We start from the raw sequence: 22,082 nt of genomic DNA on the forward strand, positions 1-22,082 counted from the left end.
AAAAGTTCTGAATTCATACAGTTGAATCCTTCTTAACAGTCTGCTTTACGGGAACCTTTATCACCGTCGTTCCCCAGCTGATGAGTTCTGAATTCGGCAGTTGAATCCTTCTCAACAGTCTGTTTTATGGGAACCTTTATAAACGTGATCCGCAGTTCTGGTTCCGGAATGAGGGATCCTCCTTGCGCCAGTCCCGAGTTTTTTTCTCGTCCCGGAATTCGGCACCAATTGTTATTAGACGCGTTCTCACGACCGGCCAGGAAGAACACCACAGACCAGAATCTTCTGCGGCAAAGCTTTATTCTTACATCTTCAGGAACAGAGTGCAAGAAGCAAGAGAGCAAGAAGCAAGAGAGAGAGAAAAGCAAGAGAGCGAAAGAGCAAGAGAGAGAGAAAAGCAAGAGAGAGAGAAAAGCAAGAGAGAGAAGCAAGAGAGAGAAGCAAGAGAGCGAAGCAAGAGAGAGAGAGAAAACGAAACCCCGTCCCTCTTAAGGAGCATTCTCCTTCGCCTCGGACGTGTCACTCCCTGATTGGCTGCAGCCCATCGGCCGAGTTGACGTCACGGGGAAGGCAGAGCACAAGTAGTCATAAGATACCCTTGGCACATGCGCAGATTATTTGTTTACCACTTAGAACACAGCTGTCAGCGCCATCTTGTAACGGCGAATGTGGGCGCGGCTCCCAACACAGCAGCACCACCACCAGCAGCACCACCACCAGCAGCAGCAGCACCACCATTTACTTTATATTTATGAACCTGTGCACTACACCCATACAGGAACAGAGGTCAGAAGAGGTGTCTCATCACAGTTGGTTGTGAGCTGCCCTGGAGGTGCTGGGAACTGAACCGGAGGTCCTCTGCAAAAGTAGCAAAGTACTCTTGAGCCACCCAGCTCCGGTGGTTAGGCCTCTTTTTTTTTTTTTTTTTTTTAAAGATTGCTTTAAAGGAAGACAGGAACATACAGAATTGGGAGTCTAAGAGTGTAGTAAAGGTCACGAATTCAATCAGTAGAGACTAAAATTGTCCCAAGATCACACAGAACAAGACAGACCCAAAGTCTGGAGACTGGGAGATAGGTCTAGAACTGGAAGCTTTTTCTCCTAAATCTTTCTGGTTCAGATTGACACCTGGCCATTTTACCATCTCTGAGTGACGTCCCTTTTACTGACTTCCTGTAGGCCGGCTTCTCAGACTTTGCTGTACCTTCTCCTCACTAGCCCAGCTAACTCTAAGTGTGTATTCTGTGGAGACACATCTCCACTAATGTGCATTTACTAAATGATTATTGGTGTCCAGGTTCTAATAGGAAATGCCAAAACAGAGCGGCCTCTGCTCAGCCGAGTGCTAACTTGGGGTAGAACCCTGGAGACAACCATGGCTGTACTTCTGGGCTTGGTTTGGTCTTTGCTCAGACTAGGGGTAAATGTACTCCGAGGAGGAAGGAATGTCAGGTGGATTCGGGGACTTGACCAGACTTTTCTAGGAGCTAATGGAAGGAATGAAGGACTGGCTTGCACATCAGGGAAAGATCAAGAAATGGCTGCATAAAGGGCGTCGAGCCAGTATAACCAGACTTAGGCTCAGGGCCTGCCTGAGGTCGCAGCTGGTAAGGCCGGCGAGTGGGAGAGGCAGAGGAGTAGAGGCTATAGACAGAGAGGGAGGAACTGAAAGAGGTGCGGCGAGAGCTGAAAGGAGAAAGAGGATTGAGACACAGGCTGGGAGAGGGCTGAGCCAGAAACTCGTGGGCGGGACCAGGGCGGGGCCTAGGAGGGCTTTCGGAGAACTACAGAGGGAGGCGGAGTCGGAAGGTCGGAGGAGGAGCCTGAGCAAGGGCGGAGCCTAAGGGAGAGGGGAGGAACTATAGGAGGGAAAGTTGCACGCTGAGGGGAGGAACCTGGGAGGAGGCGGAGTCTAGAGGGAGCCAGGATGAACTGTAGGAGGTGGAGTCTCAGGATAGGGGGCGGAGCCTAGGTACAGGAGTTGTGGGGGGAGGGGGAAAAGGCCTCCCGGGCCTCGGCCGCCCAAGCGTGTTCTTGGCCCGCGGGTCAGGCCCCCGAGTGCTTCCCCACTCTGTTCTTCCGTGGGCTGGGTCCTCGGAGTCTCCTTGAGGCACGGACTCTGGTGGTCTCGGTGGAGGAGGACTCCAGCATCGCTCCAGGGCGGGCCGCTGCCGTGCCTGGGCCGGGGGACCGCCGCCTCCCGGAGCGCGTGGGGCCGGCATGGAGCTCTTTCAGGCTAAGGACCACTACATCCTGCAGCAGGGCGAGCGTGCCCTGTGGTGCAGCCGGCGCGACGGCGGCCTGCAGCTCCGACCGGGTGAGGCGCGCGGCGCGGGCTGGGTGGGGCGCGCGGGCCAGCTGGAGCGCGGGGGGCGCGGCCCGGCCCCTCCGGCCCCGGGATCGCGAGGCTGGGCGGGACGCTTGGGGATGTCAGCGCTAGTCCTGAGGGGAGCGGCCGCCGCTTCGGGGAGTCCTCCTGCCTCAGGGAGGCGGGGAAGGCCGGTCACCCCCTTTAGTGCACCTCTTCCAGTATCTGGGGCCTGGGGTGCGGGGATAGGGTCCCTTATGAACCCCTCGTAGGCCTCCACCTGCAGCGTCTTCTCACGGTCCAGCGTGGGAAGTTCTGGGTTCCAGTCCCATCAGTTCAGTGGAACCTAATGCGGGACACTCCTTCTTGACATCCTTGAGTTGTTCCCGGTCACTTATTAAAGAGTGACTTCAGGACGGTTACCTCACAGGACTTGATCGAAAACTAGTGTATGAATTGCCATTTTCAAGAAGAAGTCGTGTTGGATGTCTGTCACACACAGTTAGGAGAGGTCAAAGTCTCCAGCCATCAGTTTGCTTTAGAAAACTTTGTTTGCAGTTAGTTGGCTTAAATAGTAGCTCCTGTTCTCAGACAGCTGCGGTCAGTTATCGCTCGGAGGAGTTTGGGCAGCTTCTACTTAGTTCTCCAGTGCTTTTTTCCTTCATTGGTCAACACTTTTTTACTTTAGGAAAAGTGAGACTGGAACTCTTGAACGAGCCACGGCATTGGACGTTTTCCTGCGTTCTTTGAGTACATCCAGTAGAATAACTTCAAGGGAGCTTTTTAGGTCATCCTGTTACCTCTTATGGGATGGCTTCTGAGGACAGGTCCTTTCGTGTCTTAGTGCCAATCCCCACAGCAGCCTGAAAGAGTAGGGTCAGGATCTTCTTTCTCAGGTGAGGAGAGAAGTGTGAGATCCCAGAAAGTGGAGCGGTTTGGTGACACTTTTCATCAGTGTCCATTGTGTCCTTACGGAGACCTGCAAAGTTACTCTGCTAGAGCGGTGAAGAACAACTTTTTTTCTTCTTCAGAAATATGGCTCTGGTTGTATTTTCTTGCCGCTGTATTTTATTTCCTCTTTTCAGAATGGAGGCACTACGGTGGCCACAGTAAGACTTTTGGTGACCTTGGAATAGATGATGGGCCACTTTATTCTAATCTGACCACTTTTCCTAGCCTGTCACCCTGCAAGGTGTAAAGCAGGGGGGAATTTAGCTGTAAAAGTCCCGCGGGCCAAATTCCTGGCAGCTGGAATGCATAAATGGAGGGAGCTTGGAGTCCTTCTCAGCTCATCAGACAGGACTTTTCATCTCCGCAGGTCAGTTTTCTCAAGCAGAAAGTTTAGCCGGGCCCTTTCCTGGAGCTAGCCCTGAGGTTTGCTCTTTGTTTGTCCAAAGTTCGTATCAGAGAGCAAGTGTAAAACTTTTCACCATTATCAAAAGTTTGGTATAGCATCACAGTTCAGTGTATCTCATTTCGTAGATACGTATCCCATCACCCACAAACGTAGGTAGCGCCTAGAGGAAGGCAGAGGCCATCATAGTTCAGATTTAACAGGCCATTGGAAGCCTTAGAAAGTATCCTGTAGTTATTGACTAGTTTAACCTATCCAGTATTTAAGATCTCAAATACAGCTATTTTAGTAATATTTAATTGATCTGAATGCTGTTTAGGTCTTTTTTTTTTTTTAATCTATACAGAGTTATTTCAAATTCTCTTTATTGAACATTGTCTTCTCTTTGTGGTGAGTGTTGCTGTTGTTTAAAGTGACAGAGTTAAAATCTTTAGTTTTTTTTTCATCTTGATTATTCAAGAGCCGAATAGACTTCTGACCAAGTTTGGTTTTTTTTTTGCTTTTGTTTTTGTATTACAAGTGGTGTTATAGGACCAACCAGTGCTGGGATTGTGATTTTTACACACTGAATGACCAGAAACAGGAAGTTTTCTTTTTCCTGGAGATAATCAGGAAAAAAAAAGTGATAATGATATTTAAGGTTAAAATTACCACTTCTGTAGCTTGGAATCCCCGTGACTTTCTGTCCCCCTCCTGCCTACTTCTCTGTGTAAGACTCATATTCAAGGCTGTCTGCCCTGGGCTAGTCTGGCCCTCATCCATGGGGCAGTTATTGGTCACATTGATTTTCTTTCTTGACATTTTGCGTACTTTGTACATACTACAGTTATAACCCTCCCTATATATTTTGTGATGATAGTTTGTGTCTTCTCCAGTGGACACAGGACTCCTCAGCACAAGGCCTTGCTTTACTAATACTGGTGTCTCTGGGCTAAAGAGTGTTTATGATACAGAACATACTTCATGACTGAGTTAACCTGAATTAAATATAACTCTAAGTTTCCTCACACTTAAATTATTGCTGTGGAAAAAAAAAAAGATGATTTAGGCCCCATTTTGATGTCTCCCCCCTCCCCATCTTGCTGTGTAGCCTAGGCTAGCCTAAAACTGACTATAGTTGGTCTCAAATTCAACAATACTCTTGCCTCTACCTCCTCCTCAGTTTTGGGATTACAGGTGTGGCCTATGCCACCTAGCTGAATCACTCTTTATTCAGGCAAGAGTGGAGGTGACCAAGCCAGGCGGTGGTGGCACATGCCTTTATTCCCAGCACTTGGGAGGCAAAGGCAGGTAGATTTCTGAGTTCTAGGTCAGCCTGGTTTACAGAGTGAGTTCCAGGACAGCCAGGGATATACAGAGAAACCCTGCCTCAAAAAAACAAAACAAAACAAAAAAAGAGTGGTGATGACCACCTTGAATCCCAACACTCAAGAGGCAGAGGCAGGTAGGTCTCGTGTGAGTTTGAGGCCAGCCTGGTCTACATAACAGATTTTGGGACAGCCAGAGCTACATAATTGAGAGGTTCTGTCTCAAAACAGAACAAAACAAACAAAAAAATTTATTTAATAGGGTGGAGAATCGACAGTTCAAGAAATGTTAGAATTTACACTTGTATTTTTTTCCTCTGATACACCAGCATCTGCTCCCCTACCCATGGGTGTGTGAGTGTGTGTGTGTGAGTGTGTGTATGTGAGATAGGATTCCTTAATTTTTGACAATGTTAATTTTTAAAAATAGTATAAATATTTGTTTTTATTTTCCTAACAGTGGTGAGTAGTCTGTTACATTTTTGTAAAGCATTGATTTTTATTTATTTTTTTTAGATGCTTATCACAATTGCAAGTTAAGAGACACCAGAAAAAAAGTATTTAGCTTGTTTTAACTTCTCTCAGGAAAGTGATCGAGTGCTGTGTACTCTCCAGAGAGTAGAATTTAACTGATACTATGAGAGTCAGACACTGGGAATTATAGTTTAACCAAAAGGAAACCGGGAGAAGGAAAAAAGGGAGTTGAAGAAGGGGAGGGTAATGTGACATGCGTGATGTTGGAGTAGAAAAGAGGTTCTGGGAGGTGGGTCAAGAGAAGAATGGGGCATGGTGGGGATGAGGGAGGTGGGCCAAGAGAAGACCAGGGCATGGTGGGAATGAGGGGGGAGGGGGAGGGAAGACCAGAGGTATGGTGGGGATGAGGAGGGAGAGAAAGCAACAGAAAATGTAAAAAAAAACCAAAAACACAAAACCCAAAAACCAACAAAAACCAAAATACTGTGTGTGTGTTAGTTGAAAAATAAATATATATTTTAAGAGGATTGTAGTTTAACAAATTCAAAAAGAATATAATACAATATATTTTTGGGAGTAGCCATCCAGTCTTTTCCATTTTAGAACTTCTTCCAGTCTTTAGCTTTGTGTGAAGGGGCAGTGTTATGTATTTTATTTTATTTTATTCTGAGACTGAGTGACCATGAACGATCTCAGATCACGTGCTGTACACACAGCATTTATAAGCATATAGTCTGTGTGTAGCAAAATGAAACTTTAAATGATGACTAGCAGTGGACATTTGTTTTTCTTTCTTTTCTTTTCTTTCTTTCTTTTCCTGAGGGACTACTAGTTATCAGAATCCACACAAAGTTTTCTTGCTCCTCTTACAGTTTTGACAATGAAATTATTGTATTTTTATTTTGGGGGAAGGGGCATGTATACACACGTTGCTTTGTACTTGTGGAGATCAGAGAGCAACTTGTGGGCCCGTTTGGTTCTTCCACTTTGCGGATCCTAAGGGTCAGGCTCAGGATGTCAGGCTTAGCAGAAATCCCCTTCACCCAATAACCTTACCATTATGCCAGCCTGAAGTTAGTTTTCACTGTCAAATTAACCCAACTTGAAAATGAGAGATTATTGTGGAATTGAAATCTACATGGAATATGTATTTCTTGAGAAATGCATATTGAAATACATATATTCTTTTTACATTGTGTGAAACTCTATTTAGTTTGCTTACTATTTTGTGTTCTGTCATTTTACTTAAAAACAAAACAAAACAACTAACTTTTTTTTTTAAGACAGTATCTTATTTAGCTCAGGCTGGCCCTGAATTCCTCCTAATCCTCCTGCCTCAGTTTCCTGAGTGCCAGGATTATAGGCATAAACCACCATGCCTGGCATCCTCGTCATTTATGTTATTGTTGCAGCCAGGTTTACTAGTGTCTTCAGTCTTTAATTTCTTTTTAAAAGACACTGGATTTATATTCTGTACTATTTCTGTTACCCTATGTAGTCTAGTGTTAATAAGGTGGCAGTTGGGCTCACTAGCTAGTCTTTTGCATCTTCACCCAAGATTAATACCAGCTTACAATAACAGCCTTTCACCTGTGGAGCATTTTCTGAGTTCTGTGTTCTGATGGACTGTATATCTCATTCAGTTTCTCTCGAAGTAAAACTCTGAGGATAGATTTATTACTAGTCTATGATTATAGATGAGGACGTTGAAGCATAGAGGAATAATTTGTCCAAATTCTTGAAGAAAGAGAGCCAAGGCTTCTAGTCCAGTGTATGCCTTCAAAGCCACGTTCTTCAGTACTGACATTGTTGTTTTATAAGGTCTCTCTACCTTGTTGGCTACAAGGTTGTAAGATTTATATTTCATGGGCACCTACAGCGCTATAATGTAACCTATAGGGGAATAAAAAGCCCCTCACGTGTCAAAGCCCGCACTCTAAGGAAAAAGGTCACCGGCTGATAGTAGGGGCTTCTCATTTGCTTTTGTCCCTGTGCCTGTCTTACCTCATTTCCTGCAAAATTAGTTTATGTAGCTATAAGAAACTCCATGATGTTGTTATGTAATAGCCTTTCCAGCCAGTGCCAGTGTTTCAGGTTTCTCTTGGGTTTTTAGAGCGTTTGCAGTAGAAGAAGGGGATAGATCATGGGGCAGATCTTTGAGGAGACATTGATATATACTGGGTAGGAACCTAGGATGAGCAATCTGAAACCTCTCTTAGGCTAGCTTTGCAGGAATCCGAGATCCAGTTTCAGGGCAACCTTTTAGAGTACACAGAGCAGAGATAGAGTTGGAAGGGGAAGAAACAACCTTTAAAGATGGAGGAATTTTTGTTTTTAATCCCTGATTCCTAGATACTTGCATTCTGACTTGGTTCTAGGAGAGTACCATCAAGCCAGGACACCGAGGAAGGAGTGGCCAGGGAGAAAAGACTGGCGCAGGGTAGAACTGCCAGGTGGCAGACCTCGGTGACCTCGGTGTGGTCCTTCAGGAATCTGGCTGCATTATGCTCTCCAAGAAGCCCGGCATCATGGGCCTCCCAGCTAGCACAGCTCTCGAATGGAGGGAGAATGCACTTGTCTCTAGATTGCTAGTATAGGTCCCTCACAAGGTATCTGCTGGAGTCGTATTGAAATAACTATCGTCCCTGTTCACCTTGTATAGTTTGAGCATCAAAGGGCTTGATGGGAGGATTAAATAGAGACTAGAACATTGACTCAGGTCCTGTGCTCATTTCTCATTGACATTTTATTTAGTCATGGGAGGGGGGTGGGGGGTGCAGCTTGGAAAGTTGTGAAGTTCTGTAGATCTGTTTTCTTTTTAAATGACATTAAGTGGGACACACAGACACTTTATTGTTCCCTGGCCCTGGCCCTTCTGCCACAAAGGCTGCTTTCGCTGATTTTGATCCTTGGACTTTATGATGGAGTAGGCTCTTGTCTTTGGACACAGACACTAGACTATTGGGAAATCAAGCCAGTCCTCCTGTACTGTTGATTCAGTATGTGCTCATTTTGGTGTGGCTTTATGGGGATTTAAGTGTGTAAGGCCTTTACAACCTGTGTTGCTATCTCTGTGTGTCTATTTTTATAGATTGTTCTTTTCCTGTTCAAATGTTTTAAAACATAACTCTTTAAAGTCTAGCCTTGCTTATACAAGCCTGGGAGGTAACAGTGATATCACAGAGCCTTTGATAAATCATGACTTGTTAGCTGATCTCAGTTGTGATCATCATGTGTCACTGGCCATAAGTGAACTGAGAACCCCTGAACCAAAGGCTGTCGATCAAAATAGGGGAAATGTTATTTCTAGTTGGTAGTGATATATAAGTGATAATGTATAACTAGTGTTTTAAAAGTGAGGCAAAATATTGACCATCCAGCATTATAGTACTCAAAACACACAGGCAGTGTTAATTCAGTTGCATGCTTTGTAGGAGGATTCATTTTGCAGATGACCCTTAAGGGAACTGCTTCCATTCATTAAAAAAAAAAAAAACAAAAACCTGCCATTATTCTCCTTGGTAAAGCTAGTTGAGAAACACAGGCGGATTTTAGGTCCCTTGGTATGTTTTCTCTTAAAGTATTTTCACATGCCTTAAACCTAGAATTTGGAAGGTGCAGGCAGGAAGGTTAGAAGTCAAGGCTATCTTCAGCCACATGAAACCCTGTCTGAAAAACACCAGGACGTGGGGAGGAGTGGAGGGTGAATATGATGAAAATACATCTTATTAAATTCTCAAAGAATTATATATAAAAATTGTGTCATATATATAAACATTATATTATATTAAGACAGGTGTGGTACATACACCTTTAATCCTGGTACTTGAGAGGCAGAGGCAGGCAGACCTCTGAATTCCAGGCCAGCCAGCAAGAGCTACTTAGTGAGACCCTGTCTTTCATACACATACATACACATATGTGTGAGATATTAAAAAGCAGCAAATTCCAAAAACTTATTTTAATTTCATGTTCTTTCAAATTTATTCTTACATTTCCTTACCTTAATGGTAAGATATATCAAGATATACTAGCTTGTTTATGGAATCTTATTCTTTCCAGACATCTTTTTACCTTTTAAAAGCAACATGGACCAGGCGTGGTGGCGCACGCCCTGAATCCCAGCACTCAGGAGGCAGAGGCAGGAGGATTTCTGAGTTCGAGGCCAGTCTGGTCTACAGAGTGAGTTCCAGGACAGCCAGGGCTGCACAGAGAAACCCTGTCTCGAGGGAAAAAAAAAAGTAAAAGTAATATAGACCTTTAAATTTTATAATTTATGTAACACTAATATATCTCACTAGATAACTTTAACATCTAACTGTAATGTACTATAATGTTAAACGTGTGTGTGTGTGTGAGAGTATGTGTTAGTATAAGATTCCTGATGGTTCACATCATAAAACATGACTTTTATGCCAGATACAAACGTTCCCTATGCTGAGCCCAAGGCACCTGTCTTTGCTAGGAAGGTTGTAGTCGGCACACTGAAGAGTTTCTGAGGATGGTTGGTGGTGGGTGTGTTAGCCTACCTTCTTGGACTCATTTCTAGAGCTGTGGCATTTCCCCTTGTAACTTTCAAATCCTTTCATTTCTTGAAGAAGCACTCTCCCATTTAATTTAGCATTTTTTACACACACACACACATTATATATATATGTATATGTATATGTATACACACACATATGTGTATATATATATATTCATTCTTTTTTTCTTCCTATCTGAATTTTATTTATAGATCAAAAGTAACAGTTATTCCTTTTTTTGTTTGTTTGTTTGTTTTTGTTTTTTTAAATATTTTTATTAGGTATTTTCCTCATTTACATTTCCAATGCTATCCCAAAAGTCCCCCATACCCTCCCCCCACTTCCCTACCCACCCACTCCCACTTTTTGGCCCTGGCGTTCCCCTGTACTAGGGCATATAAAGTTTGCAAGTCCAATGGGCCTCTCTTTCCAGTGATGTCCGACTAGGCCATCTTTTGATACATATGCAGCTAGAGTCAAGACCTCTGGTTAGTTCATAATGTTGTTCCACCTATAGGGTTGCAGATTCCTTTAGCTCCTTGGGTACTTTCTCTAGCTCCTCCATTGGGGGCCCTGTGACCCATCCAATAGCTGACTGTGAGCATCCACTTCTGTATTTGCTAGGCCCCGGCATAGTCTCACAAGAGACAGCTATATCAGGGTCCTTTCAGCAAAATCTTGCTAGTGTGTGCAATGGATATTCATTCTTCTGAATTACATTGTGATGTCATTTAGTCTTTTTTAAGTGTTGCTTAGGGCCTGGAGATGTATATAACTCAGTTGGCAGAATTCATGCCTAGCATGCACAAAACTGGGTGCTATCCTTAGTACTGCATAAAACCCAGTATAAAATGGTGGTGCAAGCCTGTAAGCCTAGAATTTGGGAGGTAGGGGGCAGGAAGATCAGGAGTTCAAGGTCATCCTCTGATACTTAGGGGTTTGAGGCTCCTGCATGTGACATGAGAACCAGTCTCAAACTAAACAGAAGCGTGTATTGATTGGAGGCTGTCTACCCAGTTTGTGCCAAAGTAGGAAGATGAGTAGTTCTGCTACCAGACCAGCAGGATGTGTGGGCTGGTGCAGGAGACACACAGGGTTCTAGAGACAGATACTAGCATAGAGCCCTAACACATAGTTATATGCAAGATTTGATCTGAGTCTTTTTGTTTTGAGACAGGGCCTCCTATGCCCTAGCTGTCCTTGAACTCAGTGAGTACCAGAGGACAACACTGCCTCTGGTTCCCTTTCCTCTGCCTTCCCAGTGCTGGGGCTAGTGGAAATGGAGTGCTGAGAACACCATGCCTGGCTCATTAATTTGAGTCTTGAGGTTTGAGGTCTAAGTGGTTCCTACCCCATCCCCTGGGAGAATCTGTTTTCTTCCTAATAAAATGGGAAGAAAGGTGTTGTTTGGTTTAATTCTATGAACTTCCTTCACCTGTAAATTCCCAGTGGTCATATCACCTTATAAAAGTGAAAAGGCCTTTGGAAGGTACCCTGAGCTGTGGGGATTTTATCTTATCAAAAATAATACTTTTTTTTTTGGTTTTGTCTTTGTTTTTCTTATGATAGGCCCTGACTGGCCTGAAACTTCCTATGTAGACTGGCTGGTCTTTGACTCACAGAAATCTGCCTTCCAAGTGCTGGGTCAAAGGCGTGTGCCACCCAGTCCAGCTGAACTAATGCTTTTTATGTACAATTCCTTCATTCTAACAGGATATCAGAGAAGACAGGGAGTTTATGAGAACAGAATAGGATGTAACTGGCCAGACTGTAAGATGGGGTACTGCTTATCCACTCCCTGGTCTTGTCTTGTCTTGTCTTGTCTTGTCTTGTCTTGTCTTGTCTTGTCTTGTCTTGTCTTGTCTTGTCTTCTCTTCTCTTCTCTTCTCTTCTCTTCTCTTCTCTTCTCTTCTCTTCTCTTCTCTTCTCTTCTCTTCTCTTCTCTTCATTTATTTATTTAAATCTGGAAGGAGTTGTTCATCTGAGGCCAGGTGAAACATCAACTCCAAGACAATAATGATGGGTTTGAAGGCAGAGCTTTTGTGAGGGCCCACAGTATACACTATACACACAATCCTAGAACAAGATACAAAAGAGTAAATTACTTTTAAATAAAGTTTTTAGAAAAAATATGTAATTATTTAAAAACAGCTGAGAGAAAGGTTGCATCTATTTAATGTAAGAAGTGTAGCTTTATGCATCTTTTTAATAGCACTGTTTAAAAATGAGGGAAGGGAAATACCAGTGTCCATCTGTTTTGACTTACCTCTCAGGACCTTCCCTCCTCCTCTACCCCTTCCCTCTCTCTGTCCCCTCTTCCCCCTCCCTCCCTCCAACTGGCCTTGAGCTCACCATGTAGACAAGGATAACTCGTCTACACCTCCTGAGTACTGGAGTGACAGAAGTACTTCGCCCGCTTTGGTTTATGTAGCACTGAATATTGAACCCTGGGCCTTGTGGGTGCTAGGCAAGCTCTCCGCCTACTGAGTAGGTAATCACCTCTCGTTTTTGGATATGTTTCCTTTGGTACCTTAGACCAGCCTTTATGCCAGGTCACTGTATTAGGGATTATCTGTGCAATTGGATCTTTACAGCTTCCATGTATTACACGTCCCATGCATCATTTGTGAGTCAGACTGATAGAGTCAAACTCAGCTACTCAAATGGATTATTTCTAGAGAGCTGTAACCACTTAGGTATATAAGTACTTCGTCCTCATGTACATCTGCACACCAGAAGACGTCATCAGACAGTTGTGAGCTGCCGTGTGGGTGCTTGGAATTGAACTCAAGACCTTCATAAGAATAGTGAGCGCTCTTAACCACTGAGCCATCTCTTTAGCCTCAGCAAGAAAATTCTAAACCTGCCTCTATGTTAGAATCATCTAGAGGACTTTAAAAATTATATTTATGCTGGGCCCCATCTTGGCCGGTTTAAGTCCACCTCTGCGAGATGAGCCCAGGCGTCGGCAGTTTACAGAACACTTAGATGATGTTACTGAGCTGCCTGGCTTGACAGCCATTGGCTGAGCTGGCTTTGCAGTGGGAAGTCACCACACCTTTGCTTCTGAATTGGATGAATTCTTCAGCTTGCTGCCTCGTAGAGAAATAATAACCACTGTGGAGGCTGAGGAAATGAGGATCAAACTTTGAACTTTAAGCTGGCACCTGAATGAAATTATTACTTACCCCGTCTTTAAGCCTCATTAAATTCTGAGGATGAAAGCATGACATGCTAACAATTGGAGCTTTCAGTTCCCCATCCTAAAGCTCTTTTCTTCATCCTTCTGATTTTGGTGTTGGTGATTGTCAGAGCAATAATAGCCTTTGTCTTTAGCAGGAAGTGAAACTGGGGTCTGATTAGATATGCATAAACTATCTGCCCCCTCTTTAAAGACACAGATGAAACTTGCTTTCAAACTGTGTAAAACCTATGCTGGCTGGCTCTTGCTTTGAGGGAGTGCTCTCACTCTGGGATCTTGGAATGAATGACTCATGCTCTCTGCAGGCACACAGTGCTTAATCACTTGTTTTTTGTGTACCAGGAAGAGAAGGGCATTTGAAAATAGAAGCTGTGTACCACTGCCAGATGGACTTGAAGTTAGTGGAATTGTTGACGTAGTGGTCAAACAATTGAGCTTATTTCAATTACAGACTTTGGTTGTATGTTTCTTTATTTCACGAATTAGAAGTTAGAATTTGGCATTATTTGTAGAGTGCTAGCTATACTTGTGTAGTTTGTAATAGTTATGTAACTTTGACAACATTAAACTTTAAAATGTTTCTCTTTGAATGTGCTTGCCAGTTAGTATACTAGTTGAAGGACAGGTTAAAACCTGCTGGAGCAGTTCACTTACATGGCTGTTCTCCGTGGAGGAATAGCATAAGGCAGGACCACTTTCTCTGCCATTAGGATCCTTTCTGCCTCCAGAATAGCCATTTAAAAATATTGACAGTGTCAAGTCCTTAGGTGTTGCATATGCCCAGACAAATAACATCTCTATACATTCTCTATACATTAGGCTTGCTAGTGCTAACTTGTTTTCTTGGTAAAGAATAAGAGTATAATGTATTTCAAGTTTACCTAAAATGTGTGCGTGTATACACATACACACACACACACACACACACACACACACACACACACACACTGTTCATTTCATATTGTACTAAACAGTAAAGTTCAGCAGCTCCTAAAACCCATGAGTCCTTCATTCCCTGGTCAGTTACATAACCTGTTCATGTCTCACTGTTTCCTGTCTCTTTGGCCATTGGTCTAAGAAAGTAAGTGCATAGAGTAGGGATTTAAAGACAATTTTTGCTTAGGTTTTTTTTTTTTTTTTTTTAAAGCTTAGTCTTGATTACATCTCATCAAGTATTATTTTCACTGATAGACCAATGCTTTTTTTTTTTTTTTTTTCCCCAATGTCTCATTCGATAGCCCTGGCTGGCCTGGAATTCCTGTGTAGACTAGACTGCCCTGGAATTCTCAGAGGTCTTACTGCCTCTACCTCTCAAGTGCTAAGATTAAAGGTGTGAACTACCTTGCCTGATCTAACCCATTTATAGATTGATTTTGTTTTGTTTTGTTTTGTTTTTGAGACAGGGTTTCTCTGTGTAGCCCTGGCTGTCCTAGGACTCACTGTGTAGACCAGGCTGACCTCGAACTCAGATATCTACCTGCCTCTGCCTCCTGAGTGCTGGCATTAAAGATGTGTACCACCATTGCCCTTAATATTATTTGTAAAAGGTTTGTTATTTTTATTTTGTGTGTATGAGTGTTTTGCCTGCATGTATGTATGTATGTATGCATGCCTGGCGCCCTTGGAAGCCAGAAGAGGTTGCCAGATCCCCTGGAACTGGAGTTAAGTATGGTTGTAAGCTGCCATATGGGTGTTAGGAACTAAACCTGGGTACTGTGTAGGAATAGCAAATGCTCTTGACTGCTGAGCCATCTCTCCAGCCCATCAATGCACTTATTTTTAAAAGTGCCAGGATAGTATAGCAAAGATTGATATTTTGGTGTTTTTTTAAAAATAATAAAATCTTGGACTGGGGTTGTGATTCAGTGTTAGAATATTTGCCTAGCATATTAATATATAGGCCCTGAGTTTGATCTCTAGCACTATGCAAAAACAAACATCCTTAAAATGTTAGTCTTGCTCTAGTAGTTTATAAAAATTGCCAGTTGCTGGGAGACATCTGTTTTACCCTTTGTATCTTTTTTGTTTGTTCATTTAGTTGAGTGACTGTTGCTGCTTCTTAGGTACCAAACACTACCCCAGTCACAAGTGCACACAGGTAAACAAAATGGGATTTGGGTTCAGTAGCTTACATTTAGCACAACTACTAATATGCTATTTCTGCCATTTATTTATTTTTACATTTATTGTGTTCTTTCCCTTACCTGTTTTTTTCTGTCTGTAATTGGGTAGCTCAGACTTTTTTCAGGTGTCTTCTGTTGCTGATGACAGTGACACTTGTGGGCTGTGGAGGTGGTGGCTCACTGGGTAAAAGTGAGCGTTGCTAACCCTGATAGCTACAGTTTTCATCCTAAGAGTGACAGGAAAGAAATGGCTCCTGTGAGTTCCATGTCAGATTTTGCTTTTTTTTTTGTTTTTGTTTTTGTTTTGTTTTTTTCAAGACAGGGTTTCTCTGTGTAGCCCTGGCTGTCCCGAAACTCACTCTGTAGACCAGGCTGGCCTTGAACTCAGAGATCTGCCTGCCTCTGTCTCACAAGTGCTGGGATTAAAGGTGTGTGCCACCATGCCTAGCCTCTACATCAGATTTCTTTTAAAAAATATCTTTAAATATTACATATCCTAAGGTCAAATATAGCAGGAGAATAAGGTTGTCAAGGCTACATAGTAAAAACCTGGGCCAAGAATGTATTTTAGTGGTAGAGTACTTGCCTCACGTGCACACAACAAAAGGCCATCATGGGAACATGGTTCTGCACGCCTTTGATTCCAGCACTCAGGAGGCAGAGGCAGGCGGATCTCTGAGTTTGCAATCAGCCTAATGAAATCTTGTCTCAAAAAAGAAGGAAGAAAAAAAAAAACCTCCCTGCACATTCTATTCATATCCCTTTGTGGTTTTATAAGACTTGGGCTCCAGTATTTATTTTGATGTATGTAATTAACATCACCGATATCCATGACTCTCCCATACACAGCTTCCTCCTTTTAGGCTGGGCTTCTAGATGCTCCCATGGAGGAGAAGGAGGAGGCTGGCAGTCACGCTTGGATCATTGCTGCCTTGCTGACACTCAGCCTGGATGTTCAGTTTTAACCTGCATCAGAGCAATAGCTCAGTGTTTCAGATTCTGAGGAAATAGAATTCTGGGATAAATCTAGGCATAGTGATATCTCCATAAAATATCACCTGAAGAAGGCTTTAGGAGTTATAGCCTCACTCTAAGATTTAAAAGTATAAAACTTTTAAATTTAAATTAAAACCATTATATATGTATATATATATATATACACACACACACACATATAAAAATAATTGTTTTGTTGTAGGTTTTTTTTTTTTTTTTTTTTTTGGAGACTTGTTGTGTAATCCTGGAATTCAGTGTATGGACCAGCCTGGCCTTAATTGCCTTAAACTTCTTGGGATCCTCTGCCTCTGCCTCCCAAGTGCTGGGGTTACAGATGTGTGCCACCCTTCTCCCTACTTTAAAAAAGCTTTTGTAGGTTCTTAAAATAAAAATGTACAGGCAAATTGTTGGGCTATGAGATCCTGGAGTCTTAAATATATACATATTTCCCTACTTGAGCTGAAAGTTACTGACATTATTACTATTATCACATGATTCATTTATCCTCATGGAAACCTTGTAAGTTGGATAGCATTCCCAAAGCAAAGCTGAAGGGGCTCAGGCTGTGGTAGAGCTAGGGTCGTCGGCCTGGAGTACCATACGGAAGCTGTGGTGGCTATGCCACATGCAACTATCTTGGCTGTCCAGCTTTTAGATGTTACTCAGCTCCAAGGCACCTTGGTCTGTTCCTAGGAGTTACCTGGGTCTCTGGTTTCAAGCTCGATCTCTTTTGTGTGTTGTCTGCAGACTCATTCTATCTCAACTGTAAATCTAGCCTGCTTGGAGGCAAACAGCTCCTGAATTTCCTGCCTTGAGTTCTTACAACTCTCCACTTCTGCCGTCTGGCCCAGCAGAACTTACAGTGTTTTAAGAGTCTTTTGTGCATCCAGTACGTTCAGCACTTGTTATTTGTTAAGGAATATGTTGGATCCTAGCATTCCAAGCTACCCAAAACATAAAAGACCAACCACAGGGACTAGCCCTAGGAAGATAGCCTCCCCTCCCCCCCCCCCCCCCCCAACGTAAGCTGTGCTATAGAGACAGAGACAGGCCAAATAACTCCTCCTCCTCAGCCCCACCCAGTAGTGCAGGTGCTGCTTCTGACCCCGACACAGAAAGGCACTACTTTCCCTTTTCTCGTTGTTCTGTCTCTTTTGGATGCTGATCAGAACTCACATATGCTCTCTCTGCTACTTCTCCTTAACCCTCTCTGAAGCTTTCTCTGCCATGTGTGGCTCGTCTGCCTGCTATGGAAAGAAGTACAGTAATCATCAGATATCAAGGGGACAGAACCAATAGGTCTTGATGAGAAACAAAGGCATTTCAGGTGGCGTGTAGGGTTTGGCTCGGTCAGCTGGAATGATGGTGGTGACCTCAAGCTCCATGCACATACGAGAGTTGTACATTGGGGGTATTTGGTAAGGAAACTTACGGTGATGGAGGTATGCTAGAGAGAACCTCCTTGGGTGGAGAAAGGGAAACCGTTCTGGTGTTAACCAGCTGGATGATGGTGACAGTGGCTTTATGGCATCAGGCTTGATGGTCACATCTGTAATAGGCCACATGAATTTAATTTTTGTCAGTTTAAATAGTAAACCTTTACAATGTGGTTACTTAAATATTATCTGACTGCAGTAAATTTCTTTCCATTCTGAAGTGCCTGTCTAGCTCAGAGCCTATGGTGCTATGCACTGAGAACAGAAAGCTGAACCTTGAAAGGTCTCTGAGTTTCCTGTTTTTCATGAGCTCCTGTGTGATCAAGGAGTTAGTCAAGTCAATAATTACAAGCAAGGTGCTGAGATAGAGATTTGCTACACAAATGTACGATTAGTTCTAAGGGTGGGAGGAGTGAGGATTGTGTCTTGAGACCATTAACCCTTGTTTTGAGGGTAGAAGGAAGAGCGGGCAGAAGTGGGTGGGGAGCAGCATTCCAGACCCAGCCTGAAAGGGGTAGAGGGTGACTTCAGGCCAGGATGCTGAGTGTGGAGAAGGGTGGACAGGATAGCCTTTCTTCTAATTATTTTTTATATTTTTGGTGGGGGGGCCCAGGTTTTCTCTATGTGGCCTTGGCTGTCCTGGAACTCACTATGTAGACTAGGCTGGCCTGCATCTCACAGAGATAGACCTTATCTCTACCTCCTGAGTGCTGGAATTAAAAGCCTGTATCATCAAGCCCCCTCCCTCCCTTCTTCACTTAGCTTAAAAGCCTTTCTAAGGAATTTGGACTTTGTTTCCAAGGATGTGTGGTCTAGAAGTAATGATTGAACTAGCAGTGTTCATAGTTATCCTTTTTAAAGCCTACTGTGTTTCTTTGGCGTTAATGTTAAACTAGGCAAATATTCCCATTGGGTGGCTTACAACCTTCTAGCCTCAGTGGGCACCATTATGCTTATGCATAAAACACACATATGTATACATAAATAATGAAAATAACCTTAAAACATGTATGTACATAAGCTTCCTGGCGTGTCCTCTGAGGTGTTATATCTCTTTTCCTATTATTTTTGTGATACATTTTAAAAAATATTTGGTTATTTTAGGAGAGAGAGAAGGAGAGAGAAAGAAAATGTGTGTGTGCACTTAATGCTGTGTGTCTGTGTGGAAGCCACAGAACATTTGCTGACTTCCGCACCTATGCTGATCTTCCCATCCTGCTGCCATGGCCTTTCCCTTGATGAAGGAGGAGGACTTGGGCTCCCATTTCATGAAGTTAGTGCCATTTGATGTGCTCATCTGCTTCTCTGTTGCTATAGTTAGCCTTTCATCCCTTTTTTGCTGAGTTGGAAGAAGAAAAAAAAACCCTTCCTTTCCAAGGTTAACTTTATACCTGTGCTTCAGATGTTACCATGCACTTTTTCTCCTTTACTGTTTCCTCTTACTGTTGTATTTTTGAGGTAGAGAGTCTTGAACTCACCACTACCATAATATAGCAATGCCTATGTTATGCAATTCTGGGGATGAACCCTGGGCCTTGTACATGCTAGATAGGCATTCTTCCAACTGAGCTGATCTCAGTCCTCAGTGTAATCTTTGGTGTAAAATCATTATTCTCTCCTGCCCTTCCCAGCCGAGGTGTTACATCGCTTTTCCTAGTAATTTTTGTGATACATTGTTTAATATTTGCTTTTTTCCCCCCGGAATGTGTGGTATATGAGTGTGTTTATGTCCTGTGTATGTGTGTGCCTCCTGTTGTATGTGTATGCATGTGTTTGTTGTGTATGTATAAGTGTTTCCTGTTGTGTGTATTTGTTTCTTGATGTATGTGTGTTCACTTGTGTGTGTGTATATGCATGTATGTTTTGTATTGTTGTGTCTGTAAGTAGAGGCCAGAAGAGGTTATCAAGTGTCTGCTATTGCTCTTTGTTTCTTACCTTTGAGGTCAGCTCTCTGACCAGACCTGCAGGTCCCCCTCTCCCTGCCACAGCTAAAGGACCGTCAGGAAACCCCAGTCATCCCCTTGCCAGCACTGGTGTTACAGGTGTATGCCACTGGGCCCTGCTTTTTACATGGTTGCTGGGGAGTCTGGACTTAGGTCATCACGCTTGTGCAGTAAGCTCTGTACTCACTAAGCCACCCCAACCTCCTCTTCAGTCTTTTAAAGCCTTTCTCTAGATTATTTATTTTGTGTGTATGAATATTTTGCCTATATGTATGTATGTGCATCTCATGCATGTCTTGTGTCTGGTGTCTGCAGGGGACGTGATGCCTCACAAGTCTGCTGCCTACCCACCTCCCAAGCTCATTTGTCATTTCTTTTTTTGCACTAACTAGCTGCTTTCCCTGCTCCCAGTCCCCATTCAGGAAGCTGTATTTCTGGCACTTACATATTTGAATGTATTCACCAGGTCATGGTGTGAACAGTATTTTTCAATGTGGACTTCAAACAATTGCAAGCGCTATTTAACTTTTGGGTGAGCATTCATTGTGCTAACTGAGATAAAACCCCTGGCTGTAATCGTGTTTCACTTATGACATTGCCTGCCTGCCATAGACTCTAGGAAGTGTGGGCTCATTGCCCTTTATTTATTTAAGTCTCTCCTTAGCTGGCCTCAGTTTACTGCCAGTCCTATTCAAATTTCCACTGAACCTACTGATCTTATGTTACCTAGAAACCACTCTATTGTTGTTGCTGGTGTTTTAAATATTTATTTTTAATTAATTTATTTGTTGTTTGTGTCTGTGTATTGTTTAAAAAAAAGCTTTTCCTCCTGGCCACTTAGTTCCCAGAAATAACAACTCTGATTCTAATTATTTATTAATAAATGCCTAGGCCATAGCTTCAGCTTATTCTGAGTTGCTCTTAATGTACTATCCCTTTTATTCTAACTGGATTCAGCTACATGGCTGACTTCCTCTCCTTGTCTTCTTATGTCTGTCTCCTCAGAGTTCCTGGGCCAATCTATTTATTCTAACCTGAGTTCAGCTACTTGCTGGTTTATGTCCATCTCCTCAGTGTTTGTGGTGAATCTCCCATGCTTCTGATTATTTCCCAGAATTCTCTTTATTTCTGCTGAATGTCCCACCTCCTATTTTCTGCCTCAGCTCATTGGCCATAAGCTTTTTTTATTGACAGGTGATGCTTATTAATAGATTCTCTCTACAGTGTATGTGTGCTTGTGTGGGGAATAGTGAAGTGGGAGGTTGGCTGCTTGTATCTGTGCACATACAGAGACCAGGAAGGAGACTTTTGTATAGTCTTCTTTTTTGGTTGACCTATTCCATTGAGTCAGGGTCTCTCCCTGAACCCGGGGCTATGTTTTCTTAGCTAGGCTAGGAGCTAGCAAACCCTAAAGATCCTTGTGTCTCCACCTTCACCCCCAAATTGGGGGCTGGACACCCAGCTTGTTATGTGGGTCCTGGGATTCAAACTGTAGACTTCATGATTGATCAGCAATCACTCACTGCCTAGTCATTTCTCCTGCCCCTATCTGGACTTAGAGCAAGCATACCTTTGAATGATAATCCCCACCTTGCTTCTTTAGTTCTGTATCTTCTGAGCTTGAATCCTTGCAGGTATTTGATAAGTCTTTCCCTAACAATGGGACAGATTCCAGAGCACATCTTCAATAGTCCCTCTTTTCCTTTCTATGAAGCTGTTACAGTTGTGACCTCTGGAGGTCAGAGTGTCAGGGTTAAGGAAGCTGGTGCTCCTTCTTCAGCAGGAACATCTGTGCTGGCAGATGTGAGACTTGCCATGTCTGATACAGGCTTGACAGACTGGTCACTGGAGTAAAGGTTAGAGTAAAGCATTTAAAAGTAACAGAGATAAAAGCAGTTAAGCCACAATTGATGCTAGGCAAGGAAGGCTTTTTTAAGCTTTGAGATAGATTTGTATAAAAGATAAAAACACAGCATCTGCAAAGAAGTCAAAGATTTAAAGTCCTAAGTACACAAAGGATTCATAGGTCAATAAGAAATCTACTCTAGGGCTTCACATTTGCTAGTGTTAATCCCATTGGTCAAGAATAAGACCCGTTTACAATTTAAAGCTAGTTTTAATTAAATACTCACCAAGATTGACTCTAGTCATGTCCAGAAAATGGCCACAAGTCATGTTTTGTAGGGGCGTAACAAGGCAAAACCGATCATTCATATTTTCTATTAGTTCCAGTTAGGGACAAGCATACATCCTGATGCATTTCCTGCCCATGTACCTCCCACCCACATGTGATCAAGCACATCCCATCAGATGGGTCAAACAAACCTAGGAAAAACAGGAGCTTATTCTTAATTGTAAGCAGAACTCTCAACCTGCAGGTCTATTTTTTCTGTTTTTTAAAGATTTATTTATT

At 43.0% G+C, this 22,082-nt stretch overlaps 1 protein-coding gene across 2 annotated transcripts in view; it reads left to right on the forward strand.

The window, feature by feature from the left end:
- Positions 1 to 1,806: 1,806 nt before the first annotated feature.
- The window catches only part of Inpp5f (inositol polyphosphate-5-phosphatase F), an 85,256-nt gene continuing 64,980 nt past the window's right edge, over positions 1,807 to 22,082 (forward strand). The window contains exon 1 of one of the 2 annotated variants that reach the window (XR_003946368.1): positions 1,807 to 2,317. Coding sequence is in view for 1 of the 2 variants with exons in the window: in NM_178641.5 (NP_848756.2) it covers positions 2,221 to 2,317 (97 nt within the window). In the remaining variant the exon portion in view is untranslated. The remainder of the gene's footprint in view (positions 2,318 to 22,082) is intronic. The other variant, NM_178641.5, reaches the window with a different exon arrangement.

Source organism: Mus musculus, chromosome 7 (genome assembly GCF_000001635.26).
Source record: "Mus musculus strain C57BL/6J chromosome 7, GRCm38.p6 C57BL/6J".
NCBI lineage: Eukaryota > Metazoa > Chordata > Mammalia > Rodentia > Muridae > Mus > Mus musculus.